The sequence below is a fragment of the Pelodiscus sinensis genome, chromosome 1 (genome assembly GCF_052426305.1).
Source record: "Pelodiscus sinensis isolate ZL-2025 chromosome 1, ASM5242630v1, whole genome shotgun sequence".
NCBI lineage: Eukaryota > Metazoa > Chordata > Testudines > Trionychidae > Pelodiscus > Pelodiscus sinensis.
This window is the reverse complement of record NC_143052.1, coordinates 357457912-357478605: the sequence shown is the minus strand read 5'-3', so window position 1 is coordinate 357478605 and position 20694 is coordinate 357457912. Positions and strand designations below refer to the sequence as shown.

Here is a 20694-nt window from a genome sequence, read left to right as displayed (position 1 = left end):
TCAGACCAATGTTACGTCCTTTCCTGTCCTTTCTGTGCTGTGTCAGGGTGACAAACTGCAGAGTCAGTGTCTGTACAACTCTAACTCCGAGGGCTTTCGAATTGCTGGCAACTGGATCCCAAGACCTTATCCTTCCTCTGCTGAAATCCCCAGGGACTCTGTCTTGTCCCACTCCTTTTCCCAAACTCCCCTCCCCATGAACCACCTTGTCCATTGTACGCATGGCCCTTTCTCCACTTCTTCTACCATCACCCAACCCTTGACACTGTTTTTAATAACTCCTTTCTGCTCTCACTCACTGGATCTTCTCTACCTCTGCCCTGCTGCAGCCGGGCTCCCTCTGCTCTGGAGCTGGGATCGGAGCTGCGGACGCTTGACAAAAGTCCTTTCTGCACATAGGAGATGGCCCCAAGTGACCTGGGGCAATTGTGGGTTAAAGACCTTATACCTGCCCCCTGTCGTGCATTTCCCAGGTAGAACCAGATACCCACATCAGTCCGATTTTATAGTTCAGAACTTACACCTGGCCAGCCTGCCTGGCACTAAGGCTATGTCTAGACTGCAGGCTTCTTTCGAAAGAGGCTCTTTCGAAAGCATCTTTCGAAAGAGCCTCTTTCGAAAGATCGCGTCTAGACTGCAGGCGGATCTTTCGAAAGAGCAAGCCGCTTTTTCGAAAGAGAGCACCCAGCGAGTCTGGATGCTCTCTTTCGAGGAAGCCCTATTTACATTGAAGAACGCCTTCTTTCGAAAGAGGAACTTTCGAAAGAAGGCGTTCTTCCTCGTGAAACGAGGTTTACCGCCATCGAAAGAAAAGCCGCGTTCTTTCGAAATAATTTCGAAAGAACGCGGCTTGAGTCTGGACGCAGGGGAAGTTTTTTCGGGAAAAGGCTACTTTTCCCGAAAAAACCCCTAAGTCTGGACACAGCCTAAGACAGTAGCCAGTCGGTTGGTTTGACTTTATTATATTTACTGAAACTCTATTCCTGTTTCATTTTATTCCACTGTGCATTCGATGCAGCAGGAAGGCAAGTAACCTAAAGGCTTGTATCCTGTAAGACATTGGCTTTGGCAAGTTAGTATAAGCTTGAGGTCTGTAATAGGCTGTAAGGTGCTTATTTGTTTGGCTAACAGCCCAATGGAGACCCCCAAGTCTCTTTTGTATGGACTAAAGGGAGAGAAGTTATGGAATAAGTATTCATCATGATGTCTAGCATGGTTGATGAAGTGGAAGACTCTGGTTACTTATGGTAACCTATGGCCCATTTTGCGTGGTAACCAATCAACATAGGTAGCAATGTGGTCTTTTGGAGTGCCTTGTCACAAATCCAAATTTCTGTATTCAAAGTATCTGATTTTGATGGGGAATGAAGATATTTCCCTATGATTACTGTTAAAGTCATGGGTAGCTCATAAATTTCCACTTCATAGAAATTACTAACAATATGGATAGGGCAAAACAGGCTATTCCCCAATTAATAAAGAAAGGTAATGAGTATTTAGCAATCATTGGTATAAATGTTGGATTAAAAGGATAGGTGGCTCATTAGGTATGCAAATGAGGATTGGCGATATTCCATGCTTAGCCTCATTTGCATATTAGGCACGCAAGAAGCCGCTAGTGTAGACATAGCCTCAGTGTTTTGGAAGGTCTCAACCATCCCCTCCTCCCTCTGTTGCCTCCAGTGGGAGGTTCCACTCCTTCCCAACCCACCTGTCTGCAGCGACGCTGGAGAACAATGATGTTACCGACAATGCAGGGATTCTTATTCCACTGGGAGAGATCGCATGAGGGCTGAGAGTCTAATGAGCCACCATTTTTTTCAGAAGAGGCTCTTGCGCAAGAAAGAGCATCTACACTGCCCCTTCTTGTGCAAGAAAAACCCTCTTGCGCAACGCTGTTCTTCCTGAAAAGTAATAGGTGTAACGGCATCGCGCAAGAGGATTTTTCTTGCGCAAGAAGGGGCAGAGTAGATGCTCCTTCTCGCGCAAGAGGCTCTTCTGAATAAATGGTGGCTCATTAGGTATGCAAATGAAGCTCGGCAATAACCACGCTTAGCCTCATTGCATATTACTCGCGCAAGAAGCCATGAGTGTAGACATAACCCGAGACTGGATGAGCCAGAAGCATCGGGGACAGGAGAGAGGCACAAGGGCGGCAGAGAGGACTCTTGGGTTGCACGCTAAGATTCGTCTTTGCATGTTGACAGAGACTGTCATGTTGTTAAGCTTCAAACTGTAGCAACAAGATCAATTTTCCCTCTTTCTTTTTCCATCTGTGTGCAGAATACATTTTGTTTTGTACATCAATACCAAGATAATATGATGCTGTGCACCACTGGTAGAAACAACCTGTTTATAGACAGAAGCCTCTGCTCCAGCCTCCTCCCCCTTGATGCAAAGTGTCCAAATGAAGAGTAGGTGAAAAGCTCAAAGATTTAGGGATACAGATGGCTCCTTCAGTGAAAAGAACATAAGAACGGCCGTACTGGGTCAGACCAAAGGTCCATCTAGCCCAATATCCTGTCTGCCAACAGTGGCCAGCACCAGGTGCCCCAGAGAGGGTGGAACAAAGACAATGATCAAGTGATTTGTCTCCTGCCATCCCTCTCCAGCCTCTGACAAACAGAGGCCAGGGACACCAAGGCTATCCTCTGGCTAATAGCCTTTTATGGACTTAACCTCCAGGAAATTATCTAGCTTCTCTTTAAACTCTGTTATGATCCTAGCCTTCACAGCCTCCTCTGGCAAGGAGTTCCACAGGTTGACTATTTGCTTTGTGAAGAAGAACTTTCTTTTATTAGTTTTAAACCTGCTCCCCATTCATTTCATTTGGTATCCTCTAGTCCTTCTATTATGGGAACTAATGAAGAACTTTTCTTTATTCACCCTCTCCACACCACTCATGATTTTATAGACCTCTATCATATCCCCCCTTAGTCTCCTCTTTTCTAAACTGAAGAGTCCCAGTCGCTTTAACCTCTCCTCATATGGGACCCAGCTAAATATGAAATGGTTTCTACAGGACCATGCACTCTCTTTAGGTACAGCTGTAGCCAACTGTCTGAAGACTCCTGTAGATCACCACAGTTTCCAACATCTCCATCCCTCTGATGTGTTCTGTCCCCTTCCCCATTCTGTGGTGATGGGGTGGTTGGCTAGGGCAAAATGGGGGCAAGAGGACACCCTTCATCAGCTCCGCCCACCCCATGCCCTCAGCAGGAGTACAGATTTTGAAATAGTGGGCTTAGTAGTGTGGATGCTTCTCTTGGACCATGCATGGACCACACACCCCAAAGGCCAAAATGTTGTGAGGCCTGTCTACCGATCCTGAAAGGGCTTCACAGACGGCCATGGCTTGTTGCCACCTAAGAATAAGACCTGGTCACCACAGGATATTTTCTGGGGTAACTGACAATCTCTGTTGTCGTGCATGGGGATGTCGTGGCCTCTGGTGTGCCTCAGCCTGGGAGTCAGGAACTGGACCTCAAGAGGCATGATGATGGCTGGACTAACGGGACGACAATGGCAATGGGAAAGGGAAAGAGAAGGGGAGATTTCACCACACTGGGAGGAAGAAGGATGGGAACGGAGCCAACAGAAGGACTGGGTAGAACGTCACTGCAGTCGGGTAACTGGACATTTTAATTTTACTCCAAATGCTCAAAGGGCAACATTTGGGTTTGGAAAGGAGAGAGTATTTCTGTCTTGTGAATGTGGGCAAGCTGCTACATAGCAGAGTCCCGGTTCATGTTAGTCCCAGCACCAAACCCCTGCATGGGATTTGAACATGTGTCAACAGCACATCCTCTTGGCTGCTGGAGGAAAATAAAGAGGCGATGACACTTAATGGCACACTCATGGGGGGCAGATATTCACCTCAACACCCAGCACTGTGATATGGGGCGGGAAGTCCCATCCCGCCTGGTCAATGGTGAGACCTCTTTGTCCCAGCTCAAGAGTGTGGCGCCGAGCCAAGAAACCGGGGTTGGGAAATTACCTGTGGAATGGAGATAAGACAGTAAATAACTTCGAACTGAGCACTTGTCTGGCAGAGTAAATCTACAGGAATAGTAGAACGGAATGGCCATCAGTTAACGGGGAAAACCCTTTGAACCAGGGCACTGCTCACTGCAGACCTAACTGAAATACCCTCAATATTAACATGAGGCACTGAGTGCTACCTAGAGGGTGAAGTGGGGTTTAACCTTTGCCTTGTCGTAGAATCACAGAACACTAGAACTGGAAAGGACCTTGAGAGGTCGTCGAGTCCAGTCCCCTGCCCTCACGGCAGGACCAAGCACCATCCCTGTCTGTCCAAAATGCTCTTCAATATCTCCAGTGATGGAGATTCCACAACCTCCGTAGGCAATTTATTCCAGTGTTTGACCACCCTAACAATTAGGAACTTTTTTCTAATGTCCAACCTAAACCTCCCTTGCTGCAGTTTAAGCCCATTGCTTCTTGTTCTATCCTCAGAGGCCAAGGAGAACAAGTTTTCTCCCTCCTCCTTGTGACACCCTTTTAGATACCTGAAAAGGCATTACTTAGGGTACATCTCCATAGGAACATAAGCACTGTCAGACCAAAGGCCCATCTAGCCCAGTGTCCTGTCTTCCGACAGTGGCCAATGCCAGATGCCCCAGAGGGAGGGAACCCAACAGGTAATCTTCACATGATCCCTCCTCTGTCTCCCATCTGCAGAGTAACAGATGCTAGGGACTCTAACCCTTACCCATCCTGGCTAACAGCCATTCATGGACCTAATCTCCATGAATCTTTTCCCAGAAAAACAATATTGACATCCACACTGCTATTGAGTTCTTTCAACAGAAAGTCAACAGAACAGAGGGTTTTTTCCAGCAGTGATAAGTCTCGTTCTACAAGGAAGGAGCCTTTTTCCAAAAAATCTTTCTCGGAAAAAGGCGTGTGTGAATGCAGAAGAGTGTTTTTTTTAAAAGAGGAGGCCTCGAGGAAAAAACACAGGTGCCCTGGTGACCACTCCATCCACAGTAATCACAACTGAAATGTGAGAGAGCATCCAATCAATGCGGATGCTATCTTTCAAAAAAGCACATTGCTTTTCTGTTGCACTTTTGCTGTGTAGACGCTCTCTTTTGGAATACGTTTTTCTGGGAGATCTCTTCTGGAAAAGCTTCTTCTGAAAGAAGCCTGCAGTCTAGACTGAGACTTAGGGATATCATTCCACAAGTGAGTGCACCCGGATTCACTGTAGTGAATTAGCAGCCTGTCAGATTCCAGCCAGCCACCACCACTGTCTGCACAGCCTTTTGTTTTAATAATCAATATGTTTTCCTGCAAGTTCATATGAATACACAAGAATGAAGAGCTCACCAATGCAGCAGGCAGGAGTCCATAATTGATAGTATAAACTGTTGGCAGTCCAAACTATAACACTTCGCTAGTTTCTGTTCATGTCCACACTGCCATCTGCTCTCCAGAGGTGAAAATAACTTTCATTTCACACAGGTACTATTGTGTCGCACTCTCTCACACCAAGGGGGAGCTCACGGCATGAACGTGGGCTGGGATATGACAGTACCTGTAAGAAATGTCAGTGTTGGGTGGAGTGTGATGGGCTAAGGACAGGGGTTGTGGTGTGGAGGAGATGTGTGTTTGTGGGGGAGGTCATGGTATAGGGAAAGGGTGTGGGAAAATTCAGGAGTCAGGGTTGGAAGTTGAGGGGGGCTCATGGCAGTGGGTTGGAGTGTGGGGGTCCGAAGGACTCAGCATTGGGGAGCTGAGGGGGGCTCAGGGCAGAGGGTTAGGGTGTGAGGGGCTGAAGGACTCAGGGTTGGGGATTGAGGGGGGCTCAGGGTAGAGGATTGGGTGGGGGGGCTGAAGGACTCAGGGTTCGGGGGCTGGGAGGGGTTCAGGACAGAGGGTTGGAGTGTGGGGGTGAGGGTGCAGGAGTCAGGGCTGCGGATATGAGGAGCAGCTCAGGACAGAGGATGAGGCTTGAGGTGTGTGTGTAGGGAGGTGATGGAGGGGCGAGGATGCTATTCGGGGAGGATGGAGGGGCCGAAGCCCCCCGAGATTCATACCAGGACGCTCCCTGCTGCTCCCCTTCCACACTGTCAGGGAGCGAGGGGGAAGCTCCCAGTGTGGGCCCCTCACTCCTCTGCCCCCTCCCTCCCCAGCCAGGAATGCAGGCCCATCCTGTGCTCTTGTCTCCGTCACTGCACCAGGGAGGGAGGGGACTGCACATAAGGACAGAAGAATGGCCATTGGGTTGATCAAAGATCCATCCTGCCCAGTGTCCAGTCTGCAGACAGCACACTGAGAACACTGCACGTACTATTTCTACTACTAAATACTAGCTATTGTTATTATTATTATTATTATTATTATTATTTGTAGTGAACACATACTTTACTGGGGAGTGGGACGTTTTTAATAAACGTGGAAAATTCCACCCAGTATTCTACACATTGCAAAGCCCAATCTAAAGCTAAAACCGGGTGATTTTTCAAGTTATTTTCACATAGAGTCAACACTCTTTCCAACTTATTTAAAATCTGGAGGCACGAGCTACAGGATGAATTCCTGTTCCGGGGCTCTGAGTTAGCACGACTTCTAATCCCTTTTCGTAAGCTGCCGGTTATAACACGGATGAAGCTGGGGCCTAAATTAAGGCCAAGTATCACTGAATTGTGGCTTTCTGTTATTGGGACCATCAATTCTGTTCCACCTCCTTCTTTAACAGCTCCTGTGGCAGGGAGCTCTTCTCTGCAAATCCCTCAGCACAATCTCAGGAGAAATTAACCTGTCTCAGAAAGGGAGCGGTGGGAGCCGGCACTTTAAGAATCCTCTCCAATTAGGCACATCCCTTCTTTTCCATAGCGACTGTGAGAAAATTCACCTTTGGGGAACTCAACTGGCCTTTCTTTGAATCCAGATCCCTGACAGTTTTGTAACACCCTCTCCAGTACCTCCCAGGGTTCCTGTCCGGATGCCATCTGTGTATGAAAGCACCGTTGGTCATTCCATTCCACAGCGTAAACCCATGGGCACAGCAAATAATGGGGCTGTTAGTTCACCCCCCGGGAATTCTGGCAAAACATAGCTGCTTTTTAAAGTCAAAAGGAAATTTGTAATCACTCTTCCAATGTAAAGGGATGGTAAAGAAAGCACTGGCTAGATCTGAAACGGAAAATCACTGAGTATCCACCCCCATGAAGGCGATATGGGGGTATAGGGGTGAAACCTGATGAATGGAGCAAAAATAATTCCCATCTGCCCATCTTGTCTTTACGTCTTAGGGCCAGTCAGAAAGCAGTGTTCTTGGGGCTTGGCTGTTGCATTAAATCCCCTTAGCTTAAAAGGCCATCTGTGTTTTTTTTTTTTTTTAGGCTGGCTTCTTCCTCTCCTGTCCTGTTTCTGGGCTGAGGGATCAGGGCCCGTGAAAAGGACTTTTGGTTTTATTTAACCACCTTTTATTTCCTTTTTGGCCCACACCTCCAGAATTTCTGGAGTCCGCTGCTATCTGGTAGTTTGCTGAAAGCGCTACCCATTCCCAGGATGTGCCAAGAGGCGTTTCCCACAGAACTGTGTTAGCAAAGCCAACAAACACTTTTAGTTCTGTTAAAAGATTATTAAAAAATAAATAGTTTCACTGTTAGGGAGTTTCTCCCTTCTCTCTTCCACTTCCTTGGTCTTTGGTCCTTGAAGCTTACGCTGCAATAGATCTGTTAGTCTATAAGGGTATGTCTAAACTGCATGGCTCCGTCAACGGAGCCATGTAGATTTGTTTGTTTGGCAAAGGGAAATGAAGCCGCGATTTAAATAATTGCGGCTTCATTTAAATTTAAATGGCTGCCACGCTGAGCCGACAAACAGCTGATCAGTCTGAACACTCTCGCGCCGACATGAAAGCCCTTTATCGACCTCCCCGGTAAACCTCATCCTACGAGGCATAACAGGGAGGTCGATAAAGGGCTTTCATGTTGGCGCGGGAGCGTCCAGACTAGCACGCTGAGCTGACAAACAGCTGATCAGCAGTTTGTTGGCTCAGCGTGGCCGCCATTTAAATTTAAATGAAGCCGCGATTATTTAAATCGCGGCTTCATTTCCCTTTGCTGATCAGCCTAATCTACATGACTCCATCGATGGAGCCATGTAGTTTAGACACACCCTAAGGTGCCACAGGACTTCTTGTTGTTCTTGCAGACTCAGACTAACACGGCTACCCCTCTGATACTTGGTCCTTCTTGTTATAGCAGAGGACAATACCCAAAGTCCAGAGACACCCTAAAGACATAAGGATTCAGGTGGCACCTATGATGAAAAGTGAGTTCACAGGGTGTCCATACTTGGTCTTGAACTAGGAAGTCCGACTGGAGAGGGGAACAGGCTCTGTGTGGTCCCTGTCGTGCAGGCCGGAGGTGTCGAGTCATGAACCCAGGACGCACTCGGGCCCATACAATACAAGCAGGTGGATCCCTGGTGAAGCAGCAGCAGCTCCCATCCCAGCCCCAGAGCAGAGAGAGCCCAGCTGCAGCAGGGCAGAATTGGAGGAGTGCCGGTGAGTGACAGGCGGAGGGGCGTAAAAAATGTGACAAAGGCGGGGTGATGGAGAAGTAGTGGAGAAATGGGATAGACAAGGCAAGGGGAGGGGCCTTGCATACAGAAGTGGAGCAGAGCGCAGGGCTTGGGGGAGTCCTAGCTAGAGTAATTATCCCCTGGGTAACTTTATAAAATATATTGATCGCATCTAGGATTTTATTTCTCCTAGTGGTGCACGGCAGCACACTACCTCGATATTGATGCACATAACAAAATTTATTCTGCACACAGATGGAGAAAAATAAGAGGGAACATTGATCTTGTAGCCTTCTGGTTCAAGTGAATCTTGTAATAGTGCACCAGCCTGGCATGGGCTCTAGTTGCTACAGATTCTAGCCGGACATAGTCACCTCTTCCACTTGCTCCAAATGTAGAGTCTCTAGCAACATACAACGACCAACTATAACATGTTCAGAAGCTTCAGGGGATCTGAAGAAGTGGGCTGTGCCCATGAAAGTTCATGATGCCATCTCTGCTACCAGACTGTTTGTTGTTTTTTAAGTTTACAACTATAACATGTAACTCAAGAGTCCCGTCTGCTGGCCTTGTGCCTCTCTCCTCTCCCAGCTTCTTCAGGCTCATCCAGTCCTGGTGTTTTTTAAGGTTTCAACCAGCCCCTCCTCTCTCTGTTGCCTCCAGCAGGAGGATTTCAACCCTCGCCGACCCACATCTCTGCAGAGACGCTGGTGAAAACTGATTTCATCTAGAATTCAGTGACTCCATTCTTCTCATTAGGGTTAAGAGTTATTAATAACCAACCTGTTTACACATACACACTTCAGCCCCAGTTTCCTTCCCCTTACTGCAACGAGCATGAGTGAAGAGTAGGTGAAAATCTCAAAGACCTACACATACAGAGGGCTCCTTCAATGTAAAGTGTGATAACAGGGGTTCCATCCATCTAGACTTTACACAGCAAGAGCCTGTTTTGTAGGCTGCTCAGGTGCTCAGTTTTGAACAGAAAACCTGCCTGAAATGGGGATCTGGCTCTATCTGTTCACACAGCACAGCAGGGTGGTGGGGGAGGCATCAGGCCATTAACTCACAATTGCCCCTTTTCACCTGTGTCCACCTCATATGTATAGACAGGTCTTTTGTCAAGCTTCCACAGCTTCCTTTCTAGGTACCCTGTAAGCTGCACATCAGTGTGGCTGTGCAGATGTTTAATAAGCCCTGAGCAGAGGCTCAGAGCTCCCATGCCAGCTGGGAACTCAGCTGACCGGCAGGGGGAGGGGAGTCTTGCTGAACAGTGGCTTCAAATGGGGCTGCCTGCTTGAAATGGAGGCGCTTAGGCTGTGTCCAGACTCAGGGTTTTTTTCGGGAAAAGTAGCCTTTTCCCGAAAAAACTTCCCCTGCATCCAGACTCAAGCCGCGTTCTTTCGAAATTATTTCGAAAGAACGCGGCTTTTCTTTCGATGGCAGTAAACCTCGTTTCACGAGGAAGAACGCCTTCTTTCGAAAGTTCCTCTTTCGAAAGAAGGCGTTCTTCAATGCAAATAGGGCTTCCTCGAAAGAGAGCATCCAGACTCGCTGGGTGCTCTCTTTCGAAAAAGCGGCTTGCTCTTTTGAAAGATCCGCCTGCACTCTAGACGCGATCTTTCGAAAGAGGCTCTTTCGAAAGAAGCCTGCAGTCTAGACATAGCCTTAGAGAGCACTTAGGGAGGGAAGATAAGGAGAAGGGAGTAAGCGGCTGGGGGAGAGGTGTAGGGTAGGGGAGTTTGGGGAGATGAGGAGGGAGGGAGTAATTGGCTGGGGACAGTAGGAGAGGGAGGAGTTTGGGGAGTCCCATCTGTGTGATGAGAGAGAGGCAGAGACAGAAACCCAGCACTCTCCTCGAGCCTGCCGGGCTGGGAAAGGGGATGGAGGAGAAGCTGATTGCATGGGGTACGTGGAGGACAGAGGGGGTGGGTGGGTGCTGCCTTTGGGGTGAGGTGGAACTGGAGAGTTTGTTTGTGCTGTGTGTCCTGAAGGGAGGTGAGGGAGTAGTGGCAAGTTTTGTGTCTTGTCAGTTCCAGCCAGGTTGCTAGTGCCTCCAAGTCTGAGAAGCAAGATTTTATTCCAGCCCCTGGTTGGAAGGGGGAGCAGATTGCACAGGAGTAGGCGGGGAAAGGGATGGGTGGGTGCTGGCATTGGTGCAGTGAGGTGGAGCCAGGGGGGCAGTTGTTTGGGGAGTCCTCACTCCCTTGCCGCAATCTGGTGGGCAGTCCTCTCTATCTGGCCAGGTTGGAGGGAAAGCAGGGAAAAGCAGGTTGCATGGCTGTGTGTGTGCCAGGACGTTTGCATGATAACATTTCAAACAAAGCTTACATGGGTGTTAATGGCTTAAGGTAAGGAAGAGCAAGAGTCTTTCATAATTTTTTGTGGAGAGTTGCAGCTATCTAAAACGTTGATCTTAATGATGTTTTTTATAAATCCTGTGTTACTAATTAATACATGGCAAATTGTATTGCATTAAGGCCAGATCTTTGTTATCTGGTAGAGTTCTGGCTCTTAAGAGTCAGAAGTAGCAAGTACTAGGTGTGATGCTACCTGATGGATGAAACCTTACTTGCAAGCTCCATGAAGTATGGATCTGTCTACAACCCATCAAGCCATTCGTGAATTTGCTCTGGGGCTTATACTCTTTGAGTTGGTGACACACACGGTGAAAGTTTCAAACCAGGAGAACTTTAATCTATCTTTATGTGACTCTGTTTCACTTGTTCTTGTATAGCATAGTTTCTAAACTTTCACGAGAGAAACTGTATAAGCTTGAGTGAATGACTTTTACACTCCTTTCCGGTGTTAGTAAATACTGTGTTAGTATTTGCAAGGAGAACATGGTTATTTCTAGTTGACTCATAGATTTGATTAGCATCTTAAAGCTAGACTATGTGTGGATAATATGCATTTTGGTGTGTTTACTAGCTTAAGTTGTTAGAAAGGATGATGATATGTGTACTCCCATGTTAGTGTTAATATATTTACTTCCACACCTAGGGTATGTCTACACTAGCTCCCTAGTTCAAACTAGGGAGGCTAATGTAGGCATTTGAACTTGCAAATGAAGCCCGGGATTTAAATATCCCGGGCTTCATTTGCATCTTCCTGGCGGGCGCCATTTTTAAATCCCCTTAGGCCGAACTAATTGCCTGCGGCTACACGCGGCAGTTAAATGTTAATTCTAACTAAGTCCTGAGTTCATATTAATTGTTACACCTCATGTAATGAGGTGTAACAGTTAACTCAAACTAAGGACTTAGTTCGAGTTAACGTTTGACTGCCGTGTGTAGCCGCGGGCAGTTAGTTCGGACTAAGGGGATTTAAAAATGGCGCCCGCCCGGGAAGATACAAATGAAGCCCGGGATATTTAAATCCCGGGCTTCATTTGCAAGTTCAAATGCCTACATTAGCCACCCTAGTAAGAACTAGGGGGGTAGTGTAGACATACTCCTATAGACTGTTCAAATATTTAGCTAATTTTTTTTGTTTTTGTTTTTTACTGGTGGTGCACATCCACATTCTACCTCAATATTGATGTTCCACATAAGAAATTTCAACCCACCCAAAAGACATTTCATCCAAAGATGGAAAATGTTAGTGGGAACACTGTTATCATCCCAATCCCAGGGCAGAGGGATCTCAGCTGCAGCAGGACAGAGGTGGAGAAGATCAAGTGAGTGATGGGAGGCAGAGGTTATTAAAGAGAGGGTCAAGGGCCTAAGGGATGTTGGAAGAAGTGGAGAAAAGGCCTGGAACACACTGGACTAGGTGGAGCATGGGCAGGAGTCTTTGGGGAATTAAGTGGGATGTGACACAGGCCCTGGGGAAACAAGCAAAGAAGGGATTTGGGGTCCAGTTGACAGCAATTAGAAAAGTAGCAGCCCTATGAGTTACTGAACTGTACAGAAACTGATCGCACAGTTTGTCACCCTGACACAACACAGTAAGGCTAGGAAACAGCAACCCAGCACTACGACATAAGCCAGTGTTGCACAAAGCTTGGTCTCAGAGACAGAGCACCAGAAGAAAATGTTATGTTATTTGTGAGTAAATATCCCGAGCAGCCGGCCCCGTATTTGTTTGGTGTTCACCCCATAGATAATGGGGTTTAGCATGGAGGGCAGCAAGAAGTGCATGTTGCCCAGGAGAACATGGACATGCTGGGGAAAATTCTGTCCAAAACGGTAGATGAGGGAGTAGATGACACTTGAGATGTAAAAGATTGCAATGGCGCAAAGATGTGAGCCACAGGTCAAAAACGTCTTGAGCCGGGCATCCTTTGTGGGGAGGTTGAAGATGGCCCTGAGGATCTGCAAGTAGGAGAGGAAAATGAAAATCCCATCCAGACACAACACACCGAACACCACAAAGAGTCCATAGTAACTATTGACACGCGTGTCGCCGCAGGCCAGTTTCAACACAGCGATGTGAACACAGTACGGCTCAGGGATGATGTTGGTTCTGCAATATGACCATTGCCTCAGCAGGAAGGGATAGGGCAATACAACTATGCCATTGCAAAGCAGCACGACCAGGCCAATCTTGGCCACTAAAGAATTTGTGAGGATGGTGGAATGTCTCAGGGGATGGCAGATGGCCACATAGCGATCAAAAGCCATGGCTGCCAATATCCCAGATTCAACTGTTGCGAAGCAGTGAATGAAGTACAGCTGGGTGAGGCAGGCATTGAAATCGATCTCCCTGGAATTGAACCAGAAGATGCTCAGAATTTTAGGCAGGGTGGATGTAGACAGGACCAGGTCGGTGATAGCCAGCATGCAGAGGAAATAGTACATGGGCTCATGGAGGCTCGGCTCCCTCTTCACAATGAGCAGGATGGTGAGGTTCCCCAGCATGGCTATGGCATAGATGACAGAGAAGGGGATGGAGATCCAGATGTGGACTGCTTCCAGACCAGGAATGCCCAGCAGGATGAAGGTGGAGGGGTTGGTGAAGTTGTTTCTGCTGGAATCTGACATGGGGTAGGTGAGAAGAATATGACATGGATGAGAAGGTGTCCCTCTCGGAGGCAGAACGCTGTCTATTACATCTATTGTATGTTCACCTGATTTCCTTTAGATGCCAAGGCTCCTGGGTGATGGTCGCCGTACCAACAGCTGGATGGAGAGGCAATGTTAACAGGAGAAACAATATGCACAGCTGGAGGCTGTTTTCATGGCGGCAGCAAGCTGCCCGCTCTTCACACATACAAAGAAAAGACATTTCCACTGTTCAGAGAAATGAACCATGAGTCCTTGGCCCAACTAAGGAAGGTTCTATACTTGATGTGTCAATTGTGGCTAAACGTCATTTTGTGGAAAAGCTTAATGTGCGCTCGAGGGGAGCAGGCATGTGGATCCTGGTTATCCCTCATTGCTACCCAGTAAGGACACCCAGACAGAGACTTCGTGTTGTCAGGAGTTCCCCATTCACCTGCCTGCTCTAAATACGAGAATGGGAAACTAATTTGTGGCAAGACCTGTGTCAAGGGAAGCTCTCAAGTAGTACACCCCTCAGGGAAGGATCTAGCGATCACTGATGGCCGCTCTATGGAAATACCTGCCCGTTCACAGTAGAGGCCAAAGCACGGACAATGTTTTGGTCCCCATGGGGTGTGGAAATTTGGCCATGCAGAGTGTGGTCGCAACCACTGTTATGTGTTTGCAACAGAATTTGTATAAACTATGCCAAGTAAGAGGCCTGTAAGAGCGGATGATTCGCTGGCTCTGGTTTTGCTATTTTGGTGCATGCCTGGGCCTTTAGTTGGAGACCTGGGCACTAGCCACGTGTCCATATTTCATGTTGACACACATCAGAGACTCCAAATTACACTGAACGGACTTTCCTGGAAACCTTCCATCTGGAATGTGGGCCTTGGCATACATCCACAAAGACCTGAGTCATGCGTTCTTGGGGACTGGTTTCTGTGGCTCCAAACTCCACCTTGGGATAAAGTTTTACCCAGTGAACACAATGGGATTCCTGCCACATGGGCAAAGACAGAGAAAGGGCCCTGGAGAGCCCTCCATTTTGCCTCTATCCTGTTTCTCACCTCTGGAGGGTCTGCAATGAAGCTCTGAACAAAGGACTGTTCACCCATCCCAGCTGCTCCGGGAACAGGACTTAACACAGTACTTTCTTCCATCGCTGTGACCGGCCTGACTGAAGTAGCTGGTGTATGTATGTGTTGGATACCTTTAGAGTGGACCAGTCCTGACTGACACACAAGTGGGAGGTCTCAGTACAGGATTTACGGCCCTGTATTATACAGCAGGTCAGAGTGCATGACCTGGCATGACAGACTTGGTGGGACTATAATATAGATGGATAGAATATTGGAATGGAAGGGTACAGCTTGCTCAGGAAGGACAGGCAGGCGAAAAGATAGGATGTGTTGCACTCACACACACGGATACATATAAACACACACATACGTGCGCACTTGGTCTGAGGTTGAGAGGGAAACAGGAGACGGGCTTGTTGAAAGTCTCTGGCTAAAAGTCTTAGAATAAAAAGGTGTGAACAAATAAGGGTGAACTCAAAGTAGGGATCTACACAGACCACCTGACCTGGACGAAGAGGCGGATGAGGCTTTCTTTAAACAACTGACAAAATCATCCAAAGCCCAGGACACGGTGGGGAAGGAAGGTTACAACTACCCAGAAAATGTTGGAATAATACCACAGCAGGGCACAGTTTAACCAACACATTTAGGAATGTGCTGGAGACGTTTTTCTTTTATTCTAGAAGGCGAAGAAAAATTCAAGGTTGTCTGAGTCACTGGCTGTTATTTTTGAAATGTCATGGGATGTGGGACACATTCCAGAAGACTGGAAAAAGGAAAATTTTCCACTTGTCTATTAAAAAAACCAAAAGAACAAGGGAAAGCCAGGTATCTACAAAACAATCAACTTACTGTCTCTATCAGCAAATAATTAAGGAATCCTTCTACAAATCAGTAGGAGATAATAAGGTGATAAGTAACAGTCAGCATGGATTGGTCAAGAATAAATCTTGTCCAACCAACCTGAAAGTTTTTTTTTCTTCCTGGAACACAAGAATTGTAGATAGGGGAGAAGCGATAGATACGTATCTCTAGACTTTTTCCAGTTTGTACACGTCTTTCCTGAAGAGTTGTGTTACAGTCTTGTTAACAAACTAGGGAAACACAACCGAGATGGGGCTACGATTAGGTGGGTAAATGACTTGTTGGAGGACCCTTCCCGGAAAATAGATTTCAATGGCTCAGTCATACTGGAAGGACAAGACAAGTGAGGATCTGTGGGCATCAGTTGTGGGACGAGTTCTGATCAATATCTTCAGCAGTGATTTAGATAACGGCATGGAGAACACACTTATAAAGTTGACCAATAACACCACTCAGGGAGGGATACAAATGCTTTGGAGGATGGGGTTATCATTTAAAATGATCCAGACAAAGTAGAGAAATTATCTGAGGCTAATAGGATGAAATTCCCATAGAACTAATTGGAAGTAACGCACTCGGGAAGAAACAATCCATTACACACTTAAAAATGGGAAGTGACGGCCTAGGAAGGACGATTGCAGAAATGGATCGAGGGATTATGATGGACCACAAGCTAAATATGAAAGAAGAGTGTGACATCGTAGCAAAAAGCAAACATCATCCTGGGATGCTGAGCAGGAATATTGTAAGCAAGTCACAAGAAATATGTTTGCTCTGCTCTGTTCTGTGGTGAACAGGCCTTAGTTGGAGTATTGTGGAAAGTTCTGGCGACCACATTTCGGAAAACATGTGGACAAATTGGGGAGAGTCCAGAGATGATCCAAAAAATGATTAAAGGTCTAGGAAACATGAGCTAAGAGGGAAGACTGAAAATTTGGGTTTATTCAGTCTGGACAAGAGAAGTCTGAAATGGGAGATTATAACAGTTTGCAAGTGCTTAAAATGTTGTTACAAAAAGGAGAGTAAATATATATATTTCCCTTAATCTCTCAGGATAGGAAAATAAGTAATGGGCTTAAATTGCAGAAAAGGAGGTTTAAATTAGCCATTAGGAAAAACTTCCTAGCTCTCAAGGTAGTTTAGCACTGGAATTAATTGCCCACGGCAATGGTGGAATTTCCATTACTGGAGCTTTAAAAGAGCAGGCTAGACAAACACCTTTTAGGCACGATCTACATGGTGATTTGTCTTACACTGAGTTGAGTACATGGGACTTGATGACCTCTCAAAGTCACCTTTTTATTCAACAGTCCATGCTCACCATAAGCCCTGTGAATCTACCAGTAAAGGAAGCAGACAGGCATTTATATTTAGTCTGTCCCACACAATATGAGCAAGGAAAAATTACACTCCTGGGAATGTTAGAACATAGAATACTTATAGAAAAACTGTTTACTTAATTCATATTTGGCCTGTGGAACTCCATGCCACCAATATTCCTGGATTGGCGTGCATGGCTGAGAGTGTTCGGAGTGAAATATCCAGAGGGGTGTCTCATTCTGGTGGCATTTTGTTTTAAAAATTTCAGATGTGACAGGTCAGTCGACGTCTCAGATGGAGCCAGGGGAAAATGTGTCTTACGCGTATTCTTCCCGTGAGGTGCCGTGCCCTCTCCATGCTTTCTGTGATAAAAGTCTGGTAATAGCCACCCCCCCTCATTTCACAGCCAGAGCCCTGAGACGCCAGCGGCTTCTCCGGCCTGTGCTCACTTCTCACCCCAAGGGGAGTTTGTCTCTGTGTGGCGTGAGCAAACTCTGTGCCTGGGACTCAGAATTTCTCCTGGTACATTACCTCTACTGACCCCTCTCTCCCTGAAGGATGCCCTGTGCCACTGCCATGCAGCCACCGTCTCAGAGAGGGAGGGTACCAACTAGGACAGGCAGGGTGCAGTGATACTGGGATGAACTCACTCCTGTGGCAAGGCCTTTGGGATGTTCCTGGCCATACAGAGCAGGAAGGACCCGCACTTACTGTTTAGGCCGTTGTGTCCGTGTAGCTCTGGGTTGGCCAAATAGGGGAGCCCCTCAGCAAGAGACGGTACCTGTGAGTGCTGAGAGGGACGTGTCTTCTCTGGAAATCCCTCTCAAGCAGCCGCGTCCCGCAGCTCTCAGTCCATCACCAGCAGCAGCCTATGCTGAGAACTGACACAGGCGCGGGCACTGCTTATCACTGAGATGTTTGCAGTCCCAGGGGGCTTTGCTCAGACCCTGGGGGGGGGGGGGGTGTAAAGAGTCTGGAGACCAGCCTGTCTGGGCTTCTGGGCTCCTTACCCAGCTGTAGGAGTAAACAGCAATTAAGGGGCTTCTCCCAGGCAGAGGAGAAGTTCTGGGCTCTGGGCTGAGTCAGGGAGCAATTGGCTGCTCGGTGCGTTTGTGAGTATTTCAGAACTATGCTGATTAGGGAAGAAAAGGCACAAGGGAGAATGAGGCTTCTTGCTGGGGTCTAGTCCCGTGTGAATGCCCAGGACAGGCAGGAGACAGGCAGATCTGGAAAGAGAAGCCTGAGGCTACGTCGAGACTGCAAGCCTCTTTCGATAGAGGCTTTTTTGAAAGATACTTCTCACTTCTTGGTACTCCGTGCAATGCGCAGACACGCTCTATAAATTCAGTCTTTCCAAGGGCTGTGATTATAGTTTTTTTTATTATAGTTTTCATTTCTCTTTCTCGTGTGGAAATGCAATCCCTTGGGGAACTTTTTAAAATAGATGCAGTACACTTAGGATTCTCTTTCTACACATGGCAGCGCATTACCACGATAATAATTCTCAGAACAAAATGTATTCTGCCCACACATGGAGTAAATAAGAGTGATCATTGATGGTGTAGCCTTCTATTTCAAGTGACTCTTGCAGAGACGCTGGAGAAAAGTGATTTGATCTACAGTGGAGTCATTTACTTCTGCTGGGAGAGAATCTTTAATGCAACCTATTTATAGATGCATGGGCCCCACCCAACCTCCTTCCCCTTAATGCAAGAAGCATGAGTGAAGAGTAGGTGAAAAGCTCGAAGACATAAGGATACAGAGGGTTCCATCACTGAAAAGTGTGATAACAGGGTTTCCACCCATCTAGGTTTTACCCTGTTTCACCTTCTGGGTCTTGGTGCAAGGTAGGCTGGCCAGGGGCTTTGTTTTGATCTGCAAAATCTGACTGAAATGGGGATCTGGCTCCACCTGGGCCCTGAACAGCAGTGGGGAGGCATCAGATGTTTAACCCACAATTGCCCCAGGTCACCTGGGGCCATCTCATATTTGCAGAAAGGACTTTTGTCAAGCATCTGCAGCTCCCAGCCCAGCCCGGGAGCAGAGGGCATCGAGCTGTAGCAGAGCAGAGGTGGAGAACATCCATCGAGAAGCAGGCGGGTTATTAAAGATAGTGTCAAGGGCACGGTGATGGTGAAAGAAGAGGAGAAAGGGCCTGGGACACAATGGACCATGGTGCACGGGGAAGGGGCCTTTGGGGAGAGAAGTGGGGCAGGACACAGCTCTTGTGTAAATTGTCAGGGCAGGGACAGGGTCTTGCAGTTCAGTTGCCAGCCATTCGAAAGTTGGCAGTTCGATGAGTTACGGAGTTGTACCAGCTCTACAATTTCTCACTCTAATACAGCATAGCAAGGCCAGGAAACTATATAACATTGGTCTGATGGCAAAGGAAGTGATTCAAGGAAGCAAGCCCAGCACCAGGTCACCAGGCAATGTTGCATAAAGCTTTGTCTGAAAGCCAGAGCACCAGGAGAAAACTTTAGACAATTAACGAGTAACAAGACCGAGAAGCCGGCCCCGTATTTGTTTGGTCTTCATCCCATAGATGATGGGGTTTAACATGGGGGGCAGCAGGAAGTGCATGTTGCCAAGGAGAACATGGACATGCTGGGGAAAATTCTGTCCAAAACGGTAGATGAGGGAGTAGATGACACTCGGGATGTAAAAGATTACGATGGCGCAGAGATGTGAGCCACAGGTCAAAAACGTCTTGAGCCGGGCATCCTTTGTGGGAAGGATGAAGATGGCTTTGAGGATCTGCATGTAGGAGATGGCAATAAAAATCACATCCAGACCCAACACAAAGAACAGCACAAAGAGTCCGTAGTAACTATTGACACGGGTGTCGCTGCAGGCCAATTTCACCACGGCGATATGGACACAGTACGGCTCAGGGATGATGTTGGTTCTGCAATATGACCAGCGCATCAGCAGGAAGGGATAAGGCATCACAACTATACCATTGCGAAGCAGCACAGCCAGGCCAATCTTAGCCACCAAAGGTTTTGTCAGGATGGTGGAATGTCTGAGGGGATGGCAGATGGCCACGTAGCGATCCAAAGCCATGGCGGCCAATATCCCAGACTCGATCGCTGCAAAGCATTGTATGAAGTACACCTGGGTGAGGCAGGCATTGAAATCAATCTCTCTGGAATTGAACCAGAAGATGCTCAGGATTTTCGGCAGGGTAGACGTAGATAGGACCAGGTCAGTGATGGCCAGCATGCAGAGGAAATAGTACATGGGCTCATGGAGGCTTGGCTCCAACTTCACAATGAATAGGATGGTGAGGTTCCCCAAGACGGCTATGGCATAGATGACAGAGAAGGGGATGGAGATCCAGACATGGACCGCCTCCAGGCCAGGAATGCCCAGCAGGATGAAAGTGGAGGGGTTGGTGAAGTCGGTTGTGTTGGAATCTGACATGGAGTAGGGGAGAAGGTGTCCCACGCGGAGGCAGAACGGTGTCACCTACATCTTCTGCACGTTCCCTTGATTTCCTTTAGATGTCCAGGCTCTTTGGTGATGACTGCAGTACCAACAGCTGGATGGAGAGACAGTGTTAACAGGAGACACAATATGCACAGCTGGAGGCTGTTTTCATGGCTGCAGCTAATTGCCCCCTATTCAACAGTCTGCTCTAAATATGAGACTATGGGAAAAATCTGTGGCAAGACCAGTGCCAGGGGAGCCTCAGGGATAGATCTAGTGATCCCTGATGGCAGCTCCGTGGAAATACCTTCCCATTGACAGTAGAGGCCATAGCACAGACAATGTTCTGGTCCCCATGTGAGGGCATGGCGTGGTAATTCGAACATGCAGAGCTTTGCTGCAACTAGTGTTACATGTTTCCAACAAGTTTTGTACAAAATATGCCAAGT

The 20694-nt window shown here is 47.5% G+C and overlaps 2 protein-coding genes across 2 annotated transcripts; both read right to left on the bottom strand.

Moving 5' to 3' along the window:
- Nucleotides 1–12602: 12602 nt before the first annotated feature.
- LOC149526115 (olfactory receptor 52M1-like) lies at nucleotides 12603–13544 on the bottom strand. The gene has a single exon (XM_089777354.1). The coding sequence runs from the start codon at nucleotides 13542–13544 to the stop codon at nucleotides 12603–12605; it is 942 nt and encodes a 313-aa protein (XP_089633480.1).
- A 5756-nt stretch (nucleotides 13545–19300) lies between these two features.
- Nucleotides 19301–20290, bottom strand: LOC142818517 (olfactory receptor 52M1-like). The gene has a single exon (XM_075898708.2). It carries the CDS (start codon nucleotides 20237–20239, stop codon nucleotides 19301–19303), a length of 939 nt encoding a protein of 312 aa, XP_075754823.2. The 5' UTR covers nucleotides 20240–20290.
- Between the last annotated feature and the right edge of the window lie 404 nt (nucleotides 20291–20694).

Bases quoted from the DNA above. Each gene is read 5' to 3' on its own strand.
- LOC149526115 (XM_089777354.1), bottom strand. From the start codon at position 13,544: ATGTCAGATTCCAGCAGAAACAACTTCACCAACCCCTCCACCTTCATC.
- LOC142818517 (XM_075898708.2), bottom strand. From the start codon at position 20,239: ATGTCAGATTCCAACACAACCGACTTCACCAACCCCTCCACTTTCATC.